This window comes from Chelonus insularis, unplaced genomic scaffold, assembly GCF_013357705.1.
Source record: "Chelonus insularis isolate UGA/USDA-ARS -01 unplaced genomic scaffold, ASM1335770v1 contig_16_pilon, whole genome shotgun sequence".
NCBI lineage: Eukaryota > Metazoa > Arthropoda > Insecta > Hymenoptera > Braconidae > Chelonus > Chelonus insularis.
In genome coordinates this window covers 235,365-260,043 of record NW_023276409.1, presented here as the reverse complement: position 1 = coordinate 260,043, position 24,679 = coordinate 235,365, and the positions used below count along the sequence as shown (strand labels likewise).

Here is a 24,679-nt window from a genome sequence, read left to right as displayed (position 1 = left end):
TCAGAAGATTCGACATTTATTTTACCAAACGGTGTTCGATTCCAATTGCGGAAAATTTTTTTTTTTTAATTCAAATTGCATGTAATTGCAATTTTATCATGCCAGAAATGAGTTTTAAATTTCAATTTTTATGTAAAATTATTTTTCAATCAATCGATGACAAATGAGATAATATTTGAACAGGGTCATTAACCTTTTTTTGTACAAATACATTGATAATAGCCTTTTTTAACAACTTATTAACAATAAAAAATAGTTTAAACAATCCGCGGCGAGTTCCGACACTTCACCGGCAAGCTCTACCCCCACTCTCTGTGCCTAAGCCTGCAGCTTATAATTTTCAAGCATCTTCAATATTATTTAAACCATAATAGCTCAGTGGTTAGAGCACCAATCTTTTTTTTTGCTGGGCAGGGTTCGATCCCAGTCATAGGCAATTGTTTTTTCTTTTTTTTGCTTAAGTGACTTTATATACTTATAAATTAATTTATATATTTGATTAAATTATTCTTCCAATTAATTACGGAGAACAACTTGTTTTTCTGAAAATAAGCTGAGGGTGAGGAACGAGTTACTATGAATTCTTTTTTTTCGAAAGTGTTGTCTTTAAAAGACAATAGAAATTGATTTTGAACTTATATAAACAACCAATTATTGTATTTATATAAAATTTTAATGAAAAAAAAGGGAAAAAAAAAAATTGGCTATGACTGGGATCGAACCCTAATTGGTAAAATGAAAGCTTGGTGTTCTACCTACAGAGCTAACATATTATCTCTAACATCATGTTTATGTTTATAAATTGTATAATGCAGGCTTGAGTACGAAAGGTGGGGATAGAGCTTGCCGGCGAAGTGCCGGAAATCCCCGTGGATTATTTCAACTACTTCTAAATATTTCTAAATTGCTTAAAAAAAAGCTACGTTCATATAGCTATAGTAAAAAAAGTGTTTATAACCCTGTTCATGTTTTCCGACTCGGCGTCGATAAATTACATAAATAATTGAGAAAAAAAAATCAAATCGTTGTAAACAATTACTTTTGGCATGTTAATATTATAATTACATGCAAATCTAACAAATAAAAGAGAAAAAAAAAAACTTTACCATGACTGGAATCGAATCCTGCCCATCAAAATGAAAGACCGATGCGCTAACCACCGAGCTATTATGATTACAAAACATTTATATATGCTCAAAAATTATAAGCTGCAGGCTTGGGCATAGAGAGTGGGGGTAGAGCTTGCCAGCGAAGTGCCGGAACTCGCCACGGATTGTTTAAACTACTTTTCAATGTTGATAATAATATGATTAACTTGTTAATAACATAACATTGTTAATACATGTAAAGATGTATAAGTTGTTAAACACAGGCTATTATCAATGTATTTATACAAAAAGAAAGTTTATGGCTCTGTTCAAATATTTTTCGACTTAGCGTCAATAAATTCAATGAATAAAGAGAAAAAAAAATCAAATTGTTATAAAAGATTAATTATAGCATGTCAATATTATAATTACATGCTAATCTAACGAATAAAGTAGAAAAAAAAAATTGGTTATGACTGGGATCGAACCCTGCCCGGCAAAATAGAACTCTGACGCTCTAACCACATGGCCAGCATAATCTCGATATTGAGTTTATGTGTATTTGTTTTTACACTACATGCTTGGATACGCCGACTTGGAATTGAGCTTCTTTATTAACATTTATACCTAATAAAAATGATAATAATGGATGAATATTTGTTGAAGTTATTTGCAGGTATTATATTAATTAATGTTAAATGAGTATCATCATTTTTATTTATCCTAACTGCAATAGTCATCAAAGTGTAGGGCATTGTAAAGTGATACACTATGTTTACATCACATACATATATTACCCGTACACACTCATGCACAAATTACTCACCAAAATGCAGGGCACCATCAGTTCTGGATACGGATTGAGCATTTTTTCAATATGGATGACTGAGGTCATCTGCGAGCATAATGCTGTCACCTATCAGAATTTTTTCAAACTAATTTTCCGGAGAATATCATCTGGAATACAAGATTTCTAATTATTTCCAAATTATTCAATTTTATACTATGAATTGATTTTTTTAACATTCAGACAGGTGGCAAGGACTGACGCAAACACGAATTTTGGGCGAAAAACGTATAAAAATGAAATAATTAGTGATTTTTCATCTGAATGATGTGGCCGCCATCTTGAAATTTAAGCGCGGCAAGTCAATTCATAATTTTTTCATTATTCTTTCTAATTTTTTTAATAAAAATATTCACTATATACAAAAAATTGTTGTTTACGTCAGTCCGGCATTAATTCCTCTATAATTTGGTACCTAATTTTATAGAAATAATCGTAAATTGGCGAAGAAATTAGAAATTTCCCGAACCCATATATTTGGATAGGGGGAATCAGTCGCCTTTCTGACTTCAGCCCAGCCTTAAAGAGTACGCTGGGATATAATGACCAATACTTTATGATAAAGATTATATCCTATGTAAGTCACCTCTCTCAATAACTCATTTTATCAAATATATAAAGTTGCTAAGCAACTATCGGATATGAGTGATAATTGTTCTCTTCTCAAAAAATTAAAGATACCAAAATAATAATTGAAAAAATGTTAAAACAATATGAATTATATTTACAGTTTTATTATAATATAATCTTAATATGTCTCAACTAAATAGAATAAAGTTCAATACGGGATTATTATACTGTTGGCTACATGATGTGTCATGTCAAACTTGTTAGTATCTAAGTGTTAAATACTTGTATATTTTTATTGATTTAATTATTTGATTTTGCAATCAGAAAGAAAGCAATTGCCCAAGTAAGTCTAACCTAGTGCTATAAAACAAAAATAAATAGTTTCTATCACAATTATTCAATTCTCAATTATAATTGAATGAAGAGTTATGATCTTATTGATTAATTAAATTATTTTTAATCTTCTCACAACAGATGATGCATATGTGGTTTTGGTCCGGTATTAATCTTGGAACCTTTTTGTTTCCTGGGTATACAATTAGCACTCTATGTGGTCTTATTGGGGCTTGTTTAAGCATTATTGCAATAGCAATTATTTATGAAGCTATGAAAACATTACAAATCAAACTGCACCAGATGACTAAAGCCTCTTTATCATCAGACAGCTTTCCAACTACAGAAAATTCATCATTGTTGACTTATATTATACCAAAACTGCCACGTTTCTCTAACAATTCTCGTTGGTAATGATCTATTTATTATCTTTTCTCAGTTTTTGAAATATCTTTTAATTGTCAATTGATATTTGAATTTTACAATTATTTTTAATCATATTCTCATATTTTTCTTGAAGTCTGGGTTTAATCCAATGGTCTTTAGAGGTACTACACTATGCTGCTCATACTACTCTGGGATATTTTCTTATGCTAGCTGTTATGAGTTATAATATTTACATATTCTTAGCTTTAATCATTGGAAGTACAATTGGTTATTGGACTTTTGCTCCAACTTTGCTCAATTTCAACATGAATGAATTACACCAAAGATATAAGACTATCCCATCTTGCAATACAGAATGTGCAGGTAGCTAAGAGGATTAACAATTAAATTAATTATTTTGACGAAAAATATAGAAATTAAAATATAGCACACATATTGAATTTTGAACTTGTATTCAAAACAATAGATTTAATCAAAAAAATAATGGATAAGTTTTGAAATGACTCAATTCCAGTTTACAATTTTTATTCGTTACATCTAGATACACTTGTAACGGAAAGAAGACAATCAACAGTTTCAACAGTAACAGAGCAATTGGTATCAGAAGTGAATGCAGAAGTCAATACAGATCGATCAAATGGTTCTTAAAAATTGAATTCATAAATTTTTATGAAACTCTAAGTCTGATGTTATACCTGTTGTTATAATTCTCTAGATATACATTTATATCTATATGTAATAATTTTAAATCATTTTTAAAAAATTATTTTCTATTTTTAAGAGATTTTTATTATGATAATTGTTATGAAGATATAAATTTTATAATAATACTTTGAAATATTGTATACATTTTAAATATATTTTTATGTTATCAATTATAAACCAATAAATTTTAAGAAAAATATACTAATTTCCAATTTAATTACCAAGTTGACTTTAATTTAAGGTAAATTTGAATTGTTTCTATGTAGCTTCATAACGCTAGTCATTGTAAGCATCTATATTGCTTATGATGACAGTGTAAATTTCTTTTAATAATTCATAACTAGAAATTCTTAGTTATTCAACGAAGATGATAAGATAGTTTGGTTAAGTATTCCATTTTTATAAAATATTGAATTTTTTTCAAAGACTAAAAGAATTATTTAAAGCTAAATCGTAGGAAAAAAATTTAGGATCTACGGATCAAAAATATCAAACATAATTAAAGAGCTAAAATAGTATTAATGACTTGTATTATACGCCCCAAAAATCGATTTAATTAAAAATTATTAATTAATTATATTATATTTTCATGAAGTAGGAATAAAAAATATCGTGTTGAGCAAAATTTTATATGAGCAAATGTATATCCGTTAACCCAAACTTCGTCCAGATTTGTAATTCAGGATTAAACTTCTGTACCAGTTCTTCTTCTCTGATAGAAGGAAGAATGTAACATTTATCAATGGACTTCCGGCTTTGATTTTTTACCTTTAGAGAAGTTCAACTGTGACATATAATATCTGGAAAAACTTAACAAACGTGGTGTATACAATCGAGCTGAGAATAGAATTTCTCAGATGTTCTTCAAAAAACATGATAGAAGGGGTGGAAAATCAGTGGTGGGGAGCCTGAAAGCATTGAAACAACTGAGGAACTCTTTTCTCAGTTCGACAATAGTTGCGTACAGTGTTGTATTTAATTAAAATTTTTTTTTATTTTATGAAATAAATCATGACTGAAGTGAAAGCCAAAAATAGACTTCACAGTAGTATTTTTCATTCTGTTTTACGTCAATGGCAATCAAAAAATTTAGCAATTACTCCAAACAACTTGATGTATCCTATTTTTATTGTGTACGAGCTTAATTCTAACCTCTAATTTTCAAAATTCTCTCATAATTATCATTAATTATTTATTAACTTTCAATATTTCGAACAATTTTTTTGTAGAGATAAAATTGATACCAAGGAAGAAATTCCTAGCATGCCTGGAATTTTTAGATATGGTATCAATCAACTAAAGCCATTGCTTCAGCCCTTAGTTGCTAAAGGACTGCAATCTATACTACTATTTGGAATAATAAAAGAAAGCTTGAAGGTATCAAATTGTTCATAAAAAAATTAATAATCAACTACTGATGATTTAAATTTATATTATGTCATATTTAGGATACATCAGCTACACATGCAGATAGTGCACTAAATCCTGTGATGCAAGCGCTTCCTTTATTGCGATCATGGTTTTCAGATTTAGTAATTGCTTGTGACGTATGTTTATGTCCTTACATAACACATGGCCATTGTGGTATCGTCTATGATGATGGAACAATTAATAATAAAGCAAGTATCCAAAGAATTGCTGAAATCGCAGTCGCATATGCTAAAACAGGTATTATTTTTTGTCGAAATCAATACTAAATCATAATAAACGCAATATTATTATAAACGTATAAAAATCTCAAAATAACATTTATATTGGTATCATTATTCATAATATTTTTTTTACAATTTCCTAAAAAAATTAATATTTTAATTTTCAATTAAATAATAAAAATATTTATTAGTAAATGTATTTTTTAAATAATTTTTTTTTATCGTATGCTCTAGGCGCTCATATAATTGCACCATCTGATATGATGGATGGGAGAATAGGTGCCATAAAAAAAAGTCTAGAAACAACGAATTTATCTCATCACGTTGCTGTTTTATCTTACTCTACTAAATTTGCATCGGGGTTCTATGGACCTTTCAGAGATGCTGCTAAATCCACACCTAAATTTGGTGATAGAAAATGTTATCAACTACCCCCTGGAAGTATTGGATTAGCTATGAGAGCCACAGTATGTTTTATCAACTTTATAACATATTTTCCATATCAAAATAAAAAAATTTATTTGAAGAATAATTTATCATTAATATATATTTCTTTGGTATTGGTATCGATAATAATCATGATGATTTTTTAGGCTAGAGATGTTGAAGAAGGTACTGATATGTTAATGGTAAAACCTGGATTGCCTTACTTGGATATTGTTCGACAAATAAAAGATAAATTTCCAGATTATACATTATTTATTTATCAAGTTTCTGGGGAATATGCAATGCTATACCACGCTGCTCAAAATGGAGCAATTGATCTCAAGAGTGTATTAAATGAAGTATTACTTTCAATGAGAAGAGCAGGAGCTGATTGTATTATAACTTATTTTACACCTATGATTTTGGACATGTTAATGCTGAAGAGCAAATATTAAAGTACCTGATTAAGCTACACATGTTGATTTGAAATACGAATTAGAAAATTTTCCAACAAAAGAAATTATATTTGTTGTCTTGGATGCATAATTCAATTAAAAGTTTATCGTTATCAATAGTGAAGAAATAGAGAATGTATCTAGGTTTTCGGAGTAATTTTAATTGCATGTTTTTAATGACTGGGATTAAGAAATCATTGTAAATAAATAAATTTATTTTTTGAATCAACACGTGTTTAATTTATTCGCGCTTATTTAAACGTTTTTCTTATACCAAAATGATAGTGAAAACATTTATTTATAAAAAGAAGTATTTCCATACAATTGAAGAAAATATCCTGACAAATAATTCCGAATCCCGTTAGATTTAAAAATTAGGTTAGGTATGCAGAAGTATCATCTGCAGGACTGTATGAATTATTGTTCCTAATTTTTTGGGAAAATTTGACTGCTTGATGATTGTTATTTCTTACCAAAAAGCAAATAGATAAACGAAAAATCTTGAAAACATTAGTAAACAAACCATACCTAAATAATCAATTTATTTTTATCATGTTTACAAAAATATTATAAGCTTATGCAAAAAGAGCCCACTTTACATTCTCATAAGTTCATACTTGAATTCATGGAAAGTGCTGGACCAATCAAGAGTTGCCGAGAAGCTATCATGAATGCTGAAATCAAGTAAAAGTAGTAGTTAGCAATGAGATAGACGTGGGCCAATGGTGAAAAGCCAACTCTTGAGAACCCAGCGTATCAACACTGATATTTCCGTTACCGACGTCTGAGAGCGACCAATCAGCTAAGGCCACGACGAATTTATCCCGTTAATATGCCGGCGTGAAGACCGTTCTTCAGTCAGTCATTTACGAAGCGTCAGAGAAGTTGAATAAGTTCGTGAGAAGTGTTATTCACTGTCAGTCTTCTGTTATATAGCAGAAATATCTTGTGATTTTTTTAAAAGGTAATAACATTTACTAATTTCACGTTTAATATGATTTTTATCAAACACTCGTGTGTTTACTTTGACTTTTGTCATTTTTTTCATTGATTTTTCGTTTACTGAAGTAGTCGCTTTGCCACGTATTCTTCTCTCGACTGTTCCGTTATAAATTCTTTCCTCAAGATCAATCAAACGTGTTATAGTCAGCTATAACACATCTATACCCGGTGATAATATGTATTTCATTGATGAGAACATTATTTTAACTTTTTATTAAAAAACTATTTCATTTTTTTTTTAAATTTTGGTTGACAACGTGACCATATTTTTATTTTGCAACCGGTAGATAAACAATACTTTACTCCAAATATAAACTATTATCCAATTTTTATAAAATCATTCAATTAAAATTTTATTAAAACTTTTTCTATTTGATATATTGTAGTTAATTTGTAAAAAATTCCAAATATCCCGTTACGTGGCTACTATTGAACCTTGCGACTTACTAGAACGTTCTGTCACAAACTACTTGGGTGGAGGCTGCAAATTACTTAGATATATAATTCTAAAACTGTTTGAAAGCCATTCCAATATCTATTCTTAACTAATTTTATTAAATTTCATTACTTTTCTTTTTCCAGATTATTGAACAATAGAAACGTAAAAATGAAGGGAGCAGTAGCTCTGGTAATATTAGGGTTGGTTGCAACAATTGTAACGGCCAAAGATGATAGTAAAGAGAAGGAGGATATTGGAACTGTAATTGGTATTGATTTAGGAACGACGTACTCATGGTAAATATTTTATCAATGTAGAAAGTGCTCAATTTAAATACATATATTTGTTGACATTAAAATAATATTTAATGTTATTTTTTACAGTGTCGGTGTTTATAAAAATGGTCGAGTAGAAATTATCGCCAACGATCAAGGTAACCGAATTACTCCATCATATGTAGCCTTTACAGCTGATGGAGAGCGTCTTATTGGAGATGCAGCCAAGAATCAGCTTACAACAAATCCTGAAAATACTATCTTTGATGCCAAGAGATTAATTGGTAGAGAATGGACAGACCCAACAGTCCAGCATGATGCCAAGTTTTTCCCATTCAAAGTTGTTGAGAAGAACAGTAAGCCTCATATTAAGGTGGCCACAAAGGATGGAGATAAAATCTTCGCACCTGAAGAAATCTCTGCCATGGTTCTTGGAAAAATGAAAGAAACCGCTGAAGCATACTTAGGCAAGAAAGTCACCCATGCCGTTGTAACTGTTCCTGCTTACTTCAATGATGCTCAACGTCAAGCTACAAAGGATGCTGGAGCCATTGCCGGTCTTCAAGTTATGAGAATTATCAACGAACCAACTGCAGCTGCCATTGCCTATGGTCTTGACAAAAAAGATGGAGAAAAAAATGTTTTAGTTTTCGATCTTGGTGGTGGTACTTTTGATGTTAGTCTTTTGACTATTGATAATGGAGTCTTTGAGGTCGTTGCTACCAATGGAGATACTCACTTAGGAGGAGAAGACTTTGATCAACGTGTGATGGATTACTTCATTAAATTATACAAAAAGAAAAAGGGCAAAGACATTAGAAAAGATAACAGAGCAGTTCAAAAACTTCGCCGTGAAGTTGAAAAAGCCAAGAGAGCTTTAAGTGCTAGTCATCAAGTCAGGATTGAGATTGAGTCATTCTTTGATGGAGACGATTTCTCTGAAACTCTTACTCGTGCCAAATTCGAAGAATTGAACTTGGATCTTTTCCAAAGTACAATGAAACCTGTTCAAAAGGTATTGGAAGATGCTGATATGAGCAAGAAAGATGTTGATGAAATCGTACTTGTTGGAGGATCAACTAGAATTCCAAAGGTCCAACAACTAGTCAAAGAATTCTTTGGTGGCAAAGAACCATCTCGAGGTATCAATCCTGATGAAGCTGTTGCTTACGGAGCTGCTGTGCAGGCTGGAGTATTGTCTGGAGAACAAGACACTGATGCTATCGTTCTTCTTGATGTCAATCCTTTGACTATGGGTATTGAAACTGTTGGAGGAGTGATGACTAAACTGATCCCAAGAAATACAGTTATTCCCACTAAAAAATCTCAGATTTTCTCGACTGCTTCTGACAACCAACATACCGTAACAATCCAAGTCTATGAAGGAGAACGACCAATGACCAAAGATAATCATCTTCTTGGTAAATTTGATCTTACTGGTATCCCACCAGCACCCAGAGGTATTCCTCAAATCGAAGTAACCTTCGAAATTGATGCTAATGGTATTCTTCAAGTATCTGCTGAAGATAAAGGTACTGGAAACCGAGAAAAGATTGTTATCACTAATGACCAGAACAGGTTGACACCGGATGATATCGAGAGAATGATTAAAGATGCTGAGAAGTTTGCTGATGAAGACAAGAAACTTAAAGAGCGTGTAGAAGCTCGTAATGAATTGGAATCGTATGCATACTCGTTGAAGAACCAACTTGCTGACAAGGAAAAACTTGGAGCTAAGATTAGTGATTCAGATAAGGAGAAAATGGAGGCTGCAATTGATGAGAAAATCAAATGGCTCGAAGAAAATCAAGATACTGATCCAGAAGAGTACAAGAAACAGAAAAAAGAACTTACTGACATCGTTCAACCCATCATTGCTAAACTGTACCAAGGCGCTGGTGGTGCTCCTCCACCAAATGGTGGTGAAGAAGATGATCTCAAGGATGAGCTTTAAGTAATGAAAGCTGTTTCTTATACTTCAGACTGATAAATTTTAAAAATACCAAGGCTTCCTGAGGCAAAATATGACTTTAGAATCAATGCTAGATCTTAAGTAGCGGAATTTTTTTAGTTATAATTTTAGTATTAATTCTAAAGTACTTTGTTTCGAGGAAAACTGTCGGGCATTTTCCAGGTCGTTAAACAATAGCAATTGATGTAAATTAAACGACAAATGTCTTTTTGTCCAAGTTAAAAGGCCTTACGTGGTACATAAGATGGAATACTTTATTTTGAGAATCTCGTAAAATTTACGAGATTTTATTTTTTTTCCATTTAAAACTCTCATATGCCTCTTTAATTTATTATTAATTGTTTTGTATAATTAATTATAATATGTGATTGATTCAGTGGAATTATTATTGCGTGTGATTTTATCATTCGCCAAATGTTACAAAGCGTGAAAGTACTTGTATACATTGATATGTGAATTGCTTGTGTGAATGAATGAGACGTGTATGATGATGACATGTATCAGTATCACAATAATAAACATTTTTTTCAATAATTTTTTGACTATTCATTGAATTTCCTCATCCTAGACTGTTAAAATAATTAATCATTATTCATTATCGATTGTTTTAAAAATTTTTCCAATATTTTTGTTGCAAATAAATATTGCTATCAGTAATAACATATGCATTTTTGTAATTTAAAATTAAAGGAATATAAATGAATACCAAATATTTGAGTTGAACAAAATTTATTTAAGGTTTATAATTCGTCATGTTTGAATAAATTTTGATTTTTGATGAACTGTTTAACAGAAATAGTTTTAGACAAAATGTAAAATTACAAATTACATAATAATCTCACATTTTTCCTGTTTTACATTTAGATATTAATAACAAGTAAGGAATGAGGAATAAAAACGAGCAAATACTATAACAAATGATGCGATAATCACAAAAAAAGTAAATCAGACTCCTTGTTTATAACACATTAATTACAATAATTAAATAACAATAAGTTTAATTGTAGAAAAAAACAAGAAAATAGAGGAGTCACATATGTATAATTAAACCGTTTTTTTACAATTATTTGTTTCGCCTTATTTTGTCCATTATTATTTTAAATATTCGTTTTAAAAAGAGCACCAAGAGTCGGCAGATCCCACATTTTATTGAATCAACGCGATAGAAATTACTTTTGTATAAAAATAACATTACAAAGAATTCGCATTTCTCTTTTCATTCTTTTTGTCATTAAGTTTAATCGTTTTACGTCATTAGACATGATTTTTCTATTTCTATGGACACGAGTATTTCGTTTTATTTGAATAAAAATTGTGAAACCGTTTTTGTTTGTATGAATATATATTAAACTCTCTTCAAAAATTTTTTTTGCAATTTATATGAACGTCAAAAAATTAAAAAAGATTTGTTTTTATAAAAAATTGAAATAAATAAATATCTGTACGTTGAATATTAGTTCGAGAATGGAATTTTCACAATTTTTGTTCTGTTCGTAATTAATAATTATAAAATAAATAATTAGTTTAGTTAATCATTTAGTTGTTTTTTTCGTATAAAAAATTAAGGCCGAAAGTTAGGCAATGTTGTATGTAAACTTATTTCAAAGTTTTACTTATCGGGTCTAGAAAATGCAATTAATTTGCATGACCAAGAAATATACAGTTTCTTACATTCAAATTGTAATCATCCTAAATTAGATTTATTTTATTACTTTTTGAATATTATCGTTTGGTCTATTTTTTTATATTGTGACAGTACAAATGTACTATCGAAAAACACATAAGGTTTTAAATTCGTTTTCTTACATTCTAGTGAACGTCGTGTTACAATCATTTATCGAATTGATAAGTTTTTTCAAATATTAAAAATTTCTTAATAATGCTCATAATTTTGTTTTGTTGTTTTGGTTATTGAATTTATTGAATTCTATACCTATGTAAGGTGTACGAGAATTGATGAGTGTTTTTACAGAATTCGATACGACTTTTATTTTTTATTTAGGACATTGTAAATGTTCTTCTTTTATCATGATTATAGATTTGTGGCAGCCAAAAATTTATAAAATTAATAATTAAATAATTTCATAAAGTTAAGAGAATCATTAATATACTTAATAATCATTAATTATTATTTTACTAATATTATTATCGATAGTACTGTATTAGTATAATAATATTAGCACTAAAATAATAAGTTAAAATTACAATTTTTATTTTTATTGTTTCCTAAAAAATTGATCCGAGAATAATTTGAAAGCCTTGTGAAGTCAGAATTCAATTTTTAACATTAAAGTATATTGACTGATTTCCAACGAGGCTTTTTTCTGTTTTATTATTTTTTCTCACTTTTCAAGAATTAGGTATTTTTTGCATATTGCTTCTAACCAGTATTGAACACATTAGACGTATTGTTTTTAATGCCTCTTGAATTTTGAGTCAACTAATTAATAGTAATTAGTCTCCTTTTTTTAATGACTAACAATTGTTTTCTCGATATTTTATCTATACCTATTTTTAATTCTAGGACACATGACCAAGAGATTACAAAACAGTTTTACTGTTATTTATAAAAGCTTAACTATTTAAATATTATTTATTTTTTTTTTACGTTGAGAAAAAAAATTATGATTAATAAATACTCTCTTACATTATAATTTGTATAATTATTTCTCGTTCTATATTTTCCGTTTGTAAATTTTTTCCCGATATGATTCCGTTTATTAATGTAATTGAACCAGAAAACGTAATTGAAAAAATGAAAAAGAAATAGATTTACTCAGATAAAATACTGAAGCGACGTAATTGTTAAAAATTTTATAAATGTAAAATTTTAAACGAAAGAATTAATTATAATATTCACATCACTTATAGAAATTTTTTTTCTCAAAGTATTTTTTTTCTTTTTTTGTAGGCCAGAAGTCCTATAATCAATATTTAATCAAACTAACTATAATAGTAGATCGACCCATCAAGTAGTTAATAATTAATGTAATATATGTTATACATTATATTACGTTATTTTCACGAACAGCTATATTTTTATAACTTTAGAAATATTATATTAATCTACGATAATTGAATAATACGTTATTTGTAACAAGCGAAGTAACAAGATCCTGATTTAGAAATATTTAACCAACGTTTTCTATTTAAATTGCATATATAAAAAAAGAAAAACAATAATTCACAGTCAGATTATAAGCCAACGAATGTTATAAATAAATTCATATACGGAAATATATATTTAAGTATCACCGGGTTCGTAAATCCTGAATAAAATCGATAAATAACAATATTATGTCAGCATGTCTCTGGCCATTTGCATATTTTTCATTATTATTTATATTATTTAATTTTATTTTTAATTCCTTTAACCTATTAACTGAGTACAGCCTTTAAATTATTTATGATTTTTCATTTTGTTTTCTCACTATTCTTCTTTCTTTTTAGCTTGAACAAACGTCGATTGTCATATCACAGTAGTTAAATATCAATATGTGTATTCTATTTTATTTTTCATAATTATTTAATATTTTTTCTTTCCACTTTGGATATGGCAAATATCGAGATATAACAGTTAAATAAAACTCATGTAAGTCTATAACTCTTTGGGGCTAAATGCGTATCACAGTGGCAGAAATTTTATCTTTCATTTTTTTTACTAGTTTCTTTTAAAAAATTTTCGACGTTTGACAAACTTTTTTATTATTTATTAAGTTCTAAAGTATTCAATAGCCCACAGAGACATGCTTTGAACGAATCATTTTCATCTATTACATTTTCTTTTTATTTTCGAATCTAAATCTATAGTTTCATCAGTTTTTTAAAATAATTATTTCTTTAATCGTTTTTTCGTTTACATAATTTTCTCCATCGTATTGATATTCGACAAAGCAAATAAACGATGGTTAAGCGCAATTTTTTGTTTGTTCCTTCACAGAAATATATCCTACGTTACGTGCTAATCATACACACATTTATATATGCGTAGTCTTAGCGTTACATTTAATTACTAATTATTATACGCTGCGCACTTGGATTATATCTTTCATTGTGAAGTTTAATTGCAACAAAACGACAGTTTTTTCTTCATTGTTAAATTTTCTAAAGAGGTACATAATAAACTAGTGCACAGTTTTAATTTGTCTATCGTCGAAATGGCTTTTTTGCATACATTATTTTCTATGATAAAATTTCTTTAAATTAACTATTTATATGCTGTTGAGAGTAGTTATTCTTTCAGAAAAAAAGAAAACCCTCTGCGCAGCTTTATTCTAAAAACACTGTAGAGAACATGCAGTAAATACCGTGCGATAATATATCATTATTCTAATGTTAGTAAAGTATATTGTATTATTTTTCGGTTTCAAGTTGATTCTTATTTTATGTAAAAATTTTTTATCGTCGATTAGTCTTATTGTGAATCAATTTACGATTTAACTGGAATATTAAAAATTTATATAAATTTTGCTAATACTTAACTTCTCAATATTTCAATTTCAATTTACTTCTGCATTGAATTATAAGTAATTTTATCCGAAAACTAACTTGAGTTTTTTTCATCATTTTCAAATTTTTCATCTTCATTTTCTTTACTATCTTCAACTCCATGTTTCTTCTTTCATCCAGTCCTATTAAAATTGACGTTTAGCAAAAGCTTCGATGGCTTTAGGAGCATTTACATCAAATCCGCAAACGGTTAGAACGTCGTTGACATATTTTCCTTCCATGTACGTAGATGTTGAACCAACTACCCAGTTAATTAATCTGTACAAGAGGAAAAATGAGAGATACAATAATAAGCAATTTGCAATTTAAATAACACAAATGTCTAATGAGTATCATAAATTAATTTATTTTGAGAAAAAAACACTTTTTTTTTACCTTGTATTTGGCAAATTCATCTTTTTTTTATAAAGGTCCATGGCTCGTGCAGTAAAGTCATATTTTTCACGCATCTTATCAACAACGTTAATGAAAACATCGTACTTTCTTCTATGATGAGCAGCCCAAAGAATGGGTTTACCCAGATTGGGTGGAACACTGGATCTTGCACGCATTTTTTCCATCGCTTCTTGGAACGTAGCATTTTTATCGATGTGCACGGGACGAGCATTAAGACCTTCAGCAGCAGTGAAAGCTGATACAGTAACTTTATCTTCAGCACGAAGAAGACCCAGTGCAATAATGCTAGCGGCTTCAAGAACCCAAGGATTACAGGCTTCAAAAGGAGTTGGAGTTACTGATTTTTTCTTGCACCCATCAGCACTTACAGTTATTAAAAACCTCAATCCTGTTGGTTCTATGTTTGAACATGATGTATTTAATGCTGTGTACAAAGCATCGATAATCCTTTTATCAGGATTAGGTAGCTGTCTATTTTTTAGTTTATTTTTTCTTGCTAATTTCCTTTTAATAAACACTGGGACTTTATCTGGATCTTCGTATGTTCTGACTACCATAAGCAATACAGCAGGACGAATTTTAGATTTTAAAATCTGATCTTTATTAGTGATGGCACTAAGAACTTTTTCCGTTACTTGCGATGTAGGTGTAAGAATTCCAAGATTATGAATCCTTTGAAGATTTTCAAGAAGAGTTGGTAAATCCATGTTATCAATTAAAGCCTCCCACACTTCTGGATACTTCATAAGATGAGCATTAATGTGATCTAATGTATAGTTATATGTCCGAATTAAACCTGCTGCTCTCACGGCGTCTTCACAATGTCTAAAATCTTCAACTCGTTCAACTAATTGTAAAACTTCGCTCGCCTTTAATTCATTCCCAAATTCAAGTTTTGCCTTTTCCAAACCGTACATTACGTACTTAAAGACAGCTTGAACATCCGGTCCCAATCCTTTTGTCGCCAAATGAGAAAGTTTGATGATATCCCTGTGCTTCCAACCATGTCTGCTTTTATATTTTGTCACGCATTCTGCCAAATTTACTGCATTTCGTGAAAGATACCATCTGTTTACGGCGTTACGCCATCCATGACCATAACCATGTTTAGGAGTTGCTGCCTGCTTACTCAGTTGCGAGGTAAAACTTATAAACAACATAAACTGTTCTGGATTCTTACATTCTTCTACTACAAAACTATATGCTGCTTGACGTAATTTTTCACTTTTGTCTTGCTTTGCACATACGGCAAGAGCAAACATCAATGTTTCTGGTTTAGGAATTAGGCCTGATTGTAATATCTGGAATTGAAAAAAAATGATATTATTAATAATTATTGATTATGTTTTTAAAATTGTTACTATCAGTTGATATCCGAGTATCATCTTCATCGAAAAATATATTTTTTTCATAATGATAATCAAATTGTATCTCAATTAAAAGTCAAAGAAATTATTAATATAATGCATGAGTAGTTGAATTGATTCTATACATTCATTATGTACAAAAATTAATAGTGACTCAAAAAGCATTAATCAAACAGAAATAAATAATAATACTATCATTTATGCATGCCAGCAAAACATCTGAAAAAGTTATGAATGTTAAAAATGGAAGTCATGCTGAATAAATAACTTTCTGTCTTTATATAGATACGTACTTAGTAGAAAAATTTTTTTGCGAAAAAATATAGATTATATTTTTAAGTGTACAACTATCCATAGGGTTTTTTTATTGTTCAATAGTTTTTTTTCAAATTGAAGGAAAATATAATGTTAAATTAATATGTGTATTCAATTTAAATCATTAATGAATTCCTTTACCTGTTTTATTTGAGTAATGGGAAATAATTCAGTCTCTTTGTCTGCAGCTAATTCTACTACAGATGCTAATTTGTCCATTGTAAAATGATTTTGATTTGTCCATGTTTTTGAGTGATACACAGGATATTCTTTGCCAACATAAAGATATCTGACGAATCTAGTTTTAGGATTGTCATCATCAACTGAAATTCCAGCTTCCACTGCCATGATTGCACTCTTGGAACAGCTGTTATTTTGTTAAAAAAATTTAATCAATTATAGTTTCAATATAACTCGTTTATTTAAATAGTATTTTAGAAAACTAAGATTTTAAAGTTTTTTAAATGTATGTCTATGAATAGCAATACATTTCTAACTGTAAATAGTGTGGAAAAATTATTGTTGTGATAGAATAAGATACAATGTGTTAAGAATATCTATACCGGAAGATCGCAGTTTAATTATATTCGGTCATATTGCTAGATTCTTATCAAAAGTATATTCAGCCAAAAATGAAAAACAATTTCTTACATGTGAGTAATGCCAAGAGTTGTATTCAAACACGGTCATACAACTCTTTGACGTCTTCAATTATCTAAAAACTTATTCAGATCACTTGCCAATAATGTACGAAAATCAACTGTAGAGTTTTTTACTTCGTAAGTCAAACCATAAACCACAAAAAATCAAGAAAGAACTTTAATAAAAAATTTGTCATCCACATTCGATCAAGTACATTCTGAAATACAGTCATTCGAATAATTTGATTGACTTTTCAAACAGAAAAATGTAAATATGAAAAAAAAGTAAACACGAAATTTGATGTTTCATTCAATTTTGGGAACTAATGGCCACGCCACCTTATGGAAAATTTTTAAATTTCCATTTATAAAAAAAACTACTCCAAAATTGCAGACTATGAAAAAGTGCAAACGAATATAAAAGAAACTAATTTTATAATGAATTTTTTATATTATAAATATAATTTTTATATAAATTGGATATATTGATGATAAAAGATAATTTCATATAGGATATTTCAGAGTTATTTAAATCAACACCTGCGCCATCTGACAACAGCTATTTAAACTATAACTTTTTTAAAAAGACGTCATAGGTTATGTCGTAAGGTTGCATCAGCCTCCACACATCGATACCACAAGCCATCGATTTGATCGTTTTACAGACGTTAATCACAGTTGGACAACGGGAGTGTTCATTGATCGTTTTTGGTGCTAACAAGAGACAGGTAAATTGACTTATCCATTATTACTTGACTTTTTTTATTTTTTGTCATTATTTTATTCATTTTCTTGTTTTTTCTGTGAAAAGTCGTCTCAGGCATAATTTAAGGTTAAAATTTTAGTGGAAACAAGTGAATAAATGAAAATTTTATAGAGATCAAGAGTTTGTAGCACGTGCGTCTGTCTTAACCTGACTGATAAAACGTTTCTAAGATCATTTCATTTAAATTTACTAAATCTTAAATCATACCTAAGAAATGATTTTTTTGTGTACTTTTGAAGGTTAAATGACGGATTATTATATAACACTTGGTTGGCCCTGAGCCAGTGTCCTAGTGTCTCATTTTCTAACACGCGCCCTCGCTTAATTTTTTTTCTTTAATCTTCCCAAGTCATATGATCAATCACGCAAGAATTTAATCTATAAATGTAAAAAAACTTCAAATTCATTTAGATTCATTCTCTAATGTTTTATGAATTAATTTTGGTAGCTGGTTTTTGTAGACCAAGGTCAAAGTTATTGGGTAAAGAGTATCTAGAACACTTTCTTCAATAAAGATCTCAATGTATTTTAATTTTTTAACTATGAGAACCTTTTTCATTAAAATTTTTATTATATAAGAACTGTGAATGTTAAAAATTTTTAGTTTATTCACCTGTGCAGATAAGTTCGAGGAGAAAATTCCAAAGTTTACATTGTTATTGAAATATGATATTTGTGATGTAACAATTTATCATATAAATATTCTAATATTACCCTATTCGATAATTAAATTGATAATCATTCCGTTTAAGACTTGTCAATTGACTCTTAAAATTAGCTTCTAATTCTAATTGAATTGAATGAACTGATAAATAATTTATCTTTGATAATTTTGAAATTTCTAAAACTTATCAGACTTTTAAAAACTTTTGAAATATATCTACAAAATTCATCAATATTTTCATATTATTACAACAACCAATAATTCTTTGATGATTGTTTTAATATTACAGATAGCAAAACAATATGGGTGTTCCCGCAGGAGATGCTGAAAAAGGTAAAAAAATCTTCGTACAGAAGTGTGCTCAATGTCACACAATAGAAGCTGGTGGTAAACACAAAGTAGGACCTAATCTTCATGGAATCTACGGCAGGAAGACTGGTCAAGCTCAAAACTACCAATACACAGAGGCTAATATTTCTAAAGGTATTTTATAATTTTTTTATTTGATGATAATTGAATTCTATAAATTAAAGAAAAAAATTTGTTTTTTTTTTCAATTTCTTGACTCCTCAATTGGTTTTTTTTTGTAAAAAAATTTGTTTTTATAAAAAATTATTCTTTCTATAAACTCAACTTTTCCGGATACTTCTTTTCCTGATTACATTTGCAATACTTATTGAATTTTTAAATCAAAATTCATGCTATTGCACAAAATCAGTTCATAAAGTATTTAATATTTAATTAATTTATTGAAAAATAAATCATTTTTTCAGGTATCACGTGGAACAAGGATACCTTATTCGAGTATCTCGAAAACCCGAAAAAATACATTCCGGGAACTAAGATGGTATTTGCTGGATTGAAGAAACCTCAAGAGCGTGCAGACTTGATTGCTTACATCGAGAAGGCTTCTAAGTAAAAGAGTGAGGAAAAAATTCGGACAAGCTTAACTTGATGAAGATACAATACTTCAAATAGCCCAAATGTCATCACACGAAAAGTAATTGTGTTTTCAGTGTTCAGCTGTTTCGTAAACTGCCTCTCTCTATATCATTCTCTTGAATCATCACAGCCCACACGCACTCCTTGATTTCACTTGGGAAATAAATTGTCAATCGATTTCAAGGATTCACGTGTGAGTGTCTAGTAAAAAATTGTTAATAATAATTAATAATAAGTAGATAATGATCAATATAAATGTATTAATGCTCGTGTTGATAAGGTTCAAGAAACTGAAAGCATGTAGTATTTCAAGAAATTCATTAACCAAACAAAACCATCAAGATCCTGGTGATTTGATGGATCACTTTCATCGTATTTATTTTCTTCAATTGAATAGCATGTAAATCATTTTCTTTGTTCAAATTCAATAACTAAATATAAATTTGTCCATAAACACACAATATTGTTTATTTATTGATTTTATTTGGCGAAAATAATCGTTTTTCATTGTTTAATCCATACATGCGAAGTTTTAAGATTTTTTAAAGAAAATTCCGGCAGGTTGATAAGCTTTTTAATGGTTAAAAAATTTGACCTGATTGATAACGAGTAGGAAAGAAGGACGGAAGTGGTTATTAAAGGAAGTTCTCTCTCGGTTTTACCGTGATTCTTAACAAATCTTTGCAACTATGGCAGTTTTAATTTCCCTGCTGACAACAGCAGTTGGCTTTTGATCTTTAACATTTAATTCACTCTCAATTGTTGTTATTAAAAATGAGTGGTGGTCCGTATGAGTGTTTGAACAATGACAAAGATGAGACAACTGATGAAAGTGGATTTTCTCGGAGTAAAGAACGTACTTCTTTGAGAATTCGGTTAGGTCGTGTGTTTAGTTCTGGCAATTTAAAAAGTCCAAAAAGTCCCGGACCTTCTTCGTCTGATTCTGAAAAATCTGGTCTTTGTAGAAGTCCGTCAGTTAAATCTAGATATTCTTGGCAACATCTGCATTGTGATGAGGTAGATCTGAAATTATCTAGAGGTTCATTTTCTTCGGATTCTCCATTGTATTCTCCAACGAGTCTAGATGTCGAGAATGAATCAACAGTTGATGCTGTAAATGAGTAAGTAATTAACTTTATCAAATTTAGCAATAAAAACATTATATATCATGAATCTTATCGATATCTTGAAGTAATAATGCTTGCAATCAATTTCTTATTTTCGTATTGCAATTATGGCTTTTTTTCAATGTTGTCAAGTTTTCCGAACAACAACATGTTGGTTCGATCGTTTCAATTCCTGACGTAGCTTACGAAAGTTCATTTTCCAAATATGACAAATAAAAAAAAAAGAGATAAATCCTGATGGTACAAGAGTCTGCGCATAAAAAATGGAACACTCTTCTTTCCAAGTACCAAGAATTAGGTCGTTTTGCGTGCGCACGTGGCCCCAGGTTCCTAGGCCACCAATATCTAGATATCCAGTGAGTTATCACAGTGAATACACAATAGATTTTCTTCGTAAATTCACCCGAAAACCATCGGGTCGATGCAGCGTCGGCGCTGCGATGATTTCCCCACTTGCTGGAGATCTAGCCTTCCTCTCCTTCCTATCAGCGGAGTCCATGGACACGTGCTAGCTTCTAGCGCTCTTCCACCTCCTTCTCTCACCTCTACTACTACTTGCCGCAGTTTTGGTACCCTACTGCACCTCGCGTTCACCACACAACGCGCAGAGACTTCATACAGTGTAATACCATAGTTTTCTGCTGTTCTTCAACTTCTACATAGAACTACTTATCATTTATAAATCAGGTAAGTTGATTTATTTCTTCATATGAAGATACTATATAAAATATTGATCGAGTTTCATATAGATTTGGTCAAATTTTTATTTAAGAAAATTTTACTCCACTCTTTAATTTAACTCTGTGTCGTATTGATTCTCAGACACTTTGTAAACAGTAGCAAAAATTTTGAAATTCAAATTAACATTAGGTAGTTTGCTCGTTGACAATGTTATATATTGCAAAAAATATGCAAGTTAGTGGAAAACAATTCTCCTACAATGGTTACTCAATGTTTACTTTAATTAATTAATCAGAAAACTGTTTGTTTTTATAACTGTTGACTTAAACAATTTCTCAGCACTTGATAAAGTAAATAAAGTTTTGATAATTAGATTTTATAAGGCCTATAATTGGTCTTTTTGGTCATCAATCGATAATGAAATAGTTAAAGTAGGAAAAGAATATTGTAATTTTTATTGTCTTAATTAATTGACTGGGATTAGTAAAGTATTCAAAACGATGGAAAGTGATGTTGAAGGATTTTGAAATCTTTCGATTGACTGTTTGTTTGAATATTTGATGGGAAAGCTTGCATGAGGGATAAATAAAGTATAAATAAATAGTACTGATGATAAATTAAGTAATAGTGGAATGCTAGAAAAATATCTAATAATAGAAAATCGTTATTATAAAGGCATCAGTTCATTACTGAGGTTTCTTGCGTAGGTAATCGACCATTATAGCATTTATGTCAATTCTGTCTGTTATTGTACTAACTGGTAATCGTGACAGCAAAGTAAAAAAATGTGAGAGTCAACAGAAATTGAAGCGGAGGAGTAGATGAATGAAAGTCGAAAACTCAATATATTTTTTTTAAGTTTAGTTCTCTCGCATATTTCAACATACATTTCAAGCCTTTGAATACGTAACAAGTTGAGCCAGTATTTACCAGATATATACCACATGAGTATCGTGTGTTAGCATATACTCATACCAGTGTTATTTAGGCCTACTTTGTGTTGATATACATTAACTATATGCCTTGATAGTGCATATATTCGACTTCATCACATCATCGGTTGTGAAAAAGTAGGTCTAGGGAATCAGCTGACCGAAGAAGGCGCTTGCGCGACATATAGACACTTGGGATAGCTTCGAATTTATCTTCGTCCCACACGCTTTTACCCTGCACAGTTGTTTTAGCTTATAGTTACATATCTTTTGACCCTTTTATATCATAAATACTTGCTTGTTTCCCTGACTTTGACATTCTTCAATGTGGCCTTTTAGTTAACTCAGCAAGTTTATATACTATCGATGTCGATAAGTTACTTTATTTCAACCACTAGGCAACTTGAAAAAATAATAAACAAAAACTGTGTTAATGATAGACCTATTTTTATTCCAATAAAAATATATAAATAAAAATTATCTGCTTGATTTTCTACACATAAATTTAACAACGAGAAAACCTTTTATTTTTTATAGAGATATTTTTTTATAACAAACTTTAAATAAGTTATTCCCATAGATTGATATTTAAACAACGCTAGTTTATTTTTGGGGCAAAAAATGTAGAGAAATTTTTTATTAATAATAAAGAAATATAAAAATAATCCGTCTTATTTTAACAATCTATTAGTATTCATAGGAGAAGTCATAATAGTTTGTTTACTAATATTTTTTAAGATGAAGATATATAATAAAAATTTTAAGATTCGTTTTTAAATAAATATATATCGATTCGATGTTTACTTATTTAACATAACGATTATGTAAACTCTAAAAATAAGTAAATAGAAGGGGAAAAAATTGTTCATTCAGGGAAGTTTTTAATAGATAATGAACGTGAGAGTGAAATGTGATAACATAACAACTCTAGAGGTGGCGAGCGATAATTTAAAAACTAAAGAGCCATAAAAAAAGTTTAAATGCCAAGATAAATAGAGTAAAACATGATGTATTACTTTTTTCAAAAATTATATTATATTTTAATGATATTTCGACATGATTTTCAACATAAAAATGTGGATTAAAAGCAACAGATTGGTAAGGAAAAAATTACTTTAATAATTATTAAAGTAATTTTTTCCTTACCAATCTGTTGCTTTTAATCCACATTTTTATGTTGAAAATCATGTCGAAATATCATTAAAGCTTATCATTAAATCATGTCGAAATATCATTAAAGCAGCTTAAGCTGCTTTTTATGAGAGCTTCTATACATAACAAGTGATTATAATTATAAAAAAAAATACTGAAAGACTGTTGTAAACTTAAAAGCAAGCCATCCCATATTAATGTTCAGTACAGTGATGTGATTATATCAAAAATTTATCTTTAAAACTGCTCATTTACATTAAATAATAATTATTGATCAATTTAAAGATGAGTGAACTAAAAGTAAACTTTCTTTTTTTAAAATATTCAACAAATATTAGTAAACTACTCAAGTATTATGTTAATTTAAAAAAAATATGAATCTGAAGAAAGTGCTGATCTTGTATTCTATTCCTCTACATTGTCATTGAAAAACTGGTCAAATGAAATAACACACTTAAAATTTTCCAAGTTATTACACGATTTTACTAAAATAGCTCGTAAATGTAGTAGAAATTGAATATAAAATTTTTTAACATTTATCTCTAAAATGTTACTATGCTCATTCAAAAATGTTATTTCATTTCGTAATGATTATAATACTAATTAGTGAAATCATCAGCTGTAACTTCATGAGTATCTCCAATGGAAAGTAATGCAAAGCAAAAACTTATAGGCATAAAATAGTGATACACAAAAGACTTTTTTATATTTGAGCGGATCTGTTCTGCTCAATGAAACATGCTGTTGGATTAAAATGATAATAATAATAAACCGTCAGCTGGTGAAGCTGTCATCAGAGTATTATATTAGTTGAGGGCGATAGTACATACATATATGTATATAACGTTTTATTATATCAAGAACTGAATAAAGAAATAATAATAAAATGTTATGTGGCATAAATAAAAATACTTACACATATGACATATGATATTATGTGATGCACAAATGATGCTGCATGGCAATACTTGTTATCAAATCCAAAACCTTGCGGACGGCGACAGAACCGTGACCTACATTCATGACATTTGGATGC

The 24,679-nt window shown here is 29.4% G+C and overlaps 5 protein-coding genes across 6 annotated transcripts in view; 4 read left to right on the top strand and 1 right to left on the bottom strand.

Moving 5' to 3' along the window:
- Nucleotides 1-2,515: 2,515 nt before the first annotated feature.
- Nucleotides 2,516-3,961, top strand: LOC118064221 (probable low affinity copper uptake protein 2). Its single transcript, XM_035078679.1, has 4 exons — nt 2,516-2,848; nt 2,980-3,248; nt 3,359-3,588; nt 3,767-3,961. Exons 2-4 carry the CDS (start codon nt 2,980-2,982, stop codon nt 3,871-3,873), a joined length of 606 nt encoding a protein of 201 aa, XP_034934570.1. The 5' UTR covers nt 2,516-2,848; the 3' UTR covers nt 3,874-3,961.
- A 698-nt stretch (nt 3,962-4,659) lies between these two features.
- On the top strand, nt 4,660-10,685 carry Hsc70-3 (heat shock protein 70 cognate 3). 2 transcript variants are annotated; one of them, XM_035078694.1, is made up of 7 exons: nt 4,660-5,063; nt 5,160-5,307; nt 5,379-5,598; nt 5,817-6,049; nt 6,176-6,388; nt 8,079-8,200; nt 8,288-10,685. In XM_035078694.1, the coding sequence occupies exons 1-7, from the start codon at nt 4,942-4,944 to the stop codon at nt 10,131-10,133; spliced, it is 2,904 nt and encodes a 967-aa protein (XP_034934585.1). In that variant the 5' UTR covers nt 4,660-4,941; the 3' UTR covers nt 10,134-10,685. The 2 variants fall into 2 exon arrangements, with proteins under 2 accessions (XP_034934585.1, XP_034934583.1); XM_035078692.1 differs by lacking the exons at nt 4,660-5,063; nt 5,160-5,307; nt 5,379-5,598; nt 5,817-6,049; nt 6,176-6,388 and adding an exon at nt 7,289-7,427 and having other exon boundaries at nt 8,048-8,200.
- Nucleotides 10,686-10,884: 199 nt separating this feature from the next.
- On the bottom strand, nt 10,885-17,709 carry LOC118064213 (60 kDa SS-A/Ro ribonucleoprotein). The gene is made up of 4 exons (XM_035078651.1): nt 17,390-17,709; nt 16,880-17,105; nt 15,036-16,357; nt 10,885-14,918 (listed from the first exon to the last, which is right to left on the bottom strand). Exons 2-4 carry the CDS (start codon nt 17,084-17,086, stop codon nt 14,786-14,788), a joined length of 1,662 nt encoding a protein of 553 aa, XP_034934542.1. The 5' UTR covers nt 17,087-17,105; nt 17,390-17,709; the 3' UTR covers nt 10,885-14,785.
- A 243-nt stretch (nt 17,710-17,952) lies between these two features.
- LOC118064214 (cytochrome c) lies at nt 17,953-20,212 on the top strand. The gene is made up of 3 exons (XM_035078652.1): nt 17,953-18,107; nt 19,099-19,292; nt 19,583-20,212. Exons 2-3 carry the CDS (start codon nt 19,112-19,114, stop codon nt 19,726-19,728), a joined length of 327 nt encoding a protein of 108 aa, XP_034934543.1. The 5' UTR covers nt 17,953-18,107; nt 19,099-19,111; the 3' UTR covers nt 19,729-20,212.
- Nucleotides 20,213-20,254: 42 nt separating this feature from the next.
- The window catches only part of LOC118064220 (rap1 GTPase-activating protein 1-like), an 80,574-nt gene continuing 76,149 nt past the window's right edge, over nt 20,255-24,679 (top strand). The window contains exon 1 of the mRNA XM_035078672.1: nt 20,255-20,872. Within this exon, the coding sequence (XP_034934563.1) occupies nt 20,526-20,872 (347 nt within the window). The 5' untranslated portion in view covers nt 20,255-20,525. The remainder of the gene's footprint in view (nt 20,873-24,679) is intronic.

Bases quoted from the DNA above. Each gene is read 5' to 3' on its own strand.
- LOC118064214 (XM_035078652.1), top strand. From the start codon at position 19,112: ATGGGTGTTCCCGCAGGAGATGCTGAAAAAGGTAAAAAAATCTTCGTA. The intron at 19,293-19,582 runs GTATTTTATAAT...TCATTTTTTCAG, and splicing joins AGAGGCTAATATTTCTAAAG to GTATCACGTGGAACAAGGAT.
- LOC118064213 (XM_035078651.1), bottom strand. From the start codon at position 17,086: ATGGCAGTGGAAGCTGGAATTTCAGTTGATGATGACAATCCTAAAACT. The intron at 16,358-16,879 runs GTAAAGGAATTC...TTTCAATTCCAG, and splicing joins CCATTACTCAAATAAAACAG to ATATTACAATCAGGCCTAAT. The intron at 14,919-15,035 runs GTAAAAAAAAAG...CCTCTTGTACAG, and splicing joins ATGAATTTGCCAAATACAAG to ATTAATTAACTGGGTAGTTG.
- LOC118064221 (XM_035078679.1), top strand. From the start codon at position 2,980: ATGATGCATATGTGGTTTTGGTCCGGTATTAATCTTGGAACCTTTTTG. The intron at 3,249-3,358 runs GTAATGATCTAT...TTTTTCTTGAAG, and splicing joins TTCTCTAACAATTCTCGTTG to TCTGGGTTTAATCCAATGGT. The intron at 3,589-3,766 runs GTAGCTAAGAGG...CGTTACATCTAG, and splicing joins TTGCAATACAGAATGTGCAG to ATACACTTGTAACGGAAAGA.
- Hsc70-3 (XM_035078694.1), top strand. From the start codon at position 4,942: ATGACTGAAGTGAAAGCCAAAAATAGACTTCACAGTAGTATTTTTCAT. The intron at 5,308-5,378 runs GTATCAAATTGT...TGTCATATTTAG, and splicing joins TAATAAAAGAAAGCTTGAAG to GATACATCAGCTACACATGC. The intron at 5,599-5,816 runs GTATTATTTTTT...CGTATGCTCTAG, and splicing joins AGTCGCATATGCTAAAACAG to GCGCTCATATAATTGCACCA.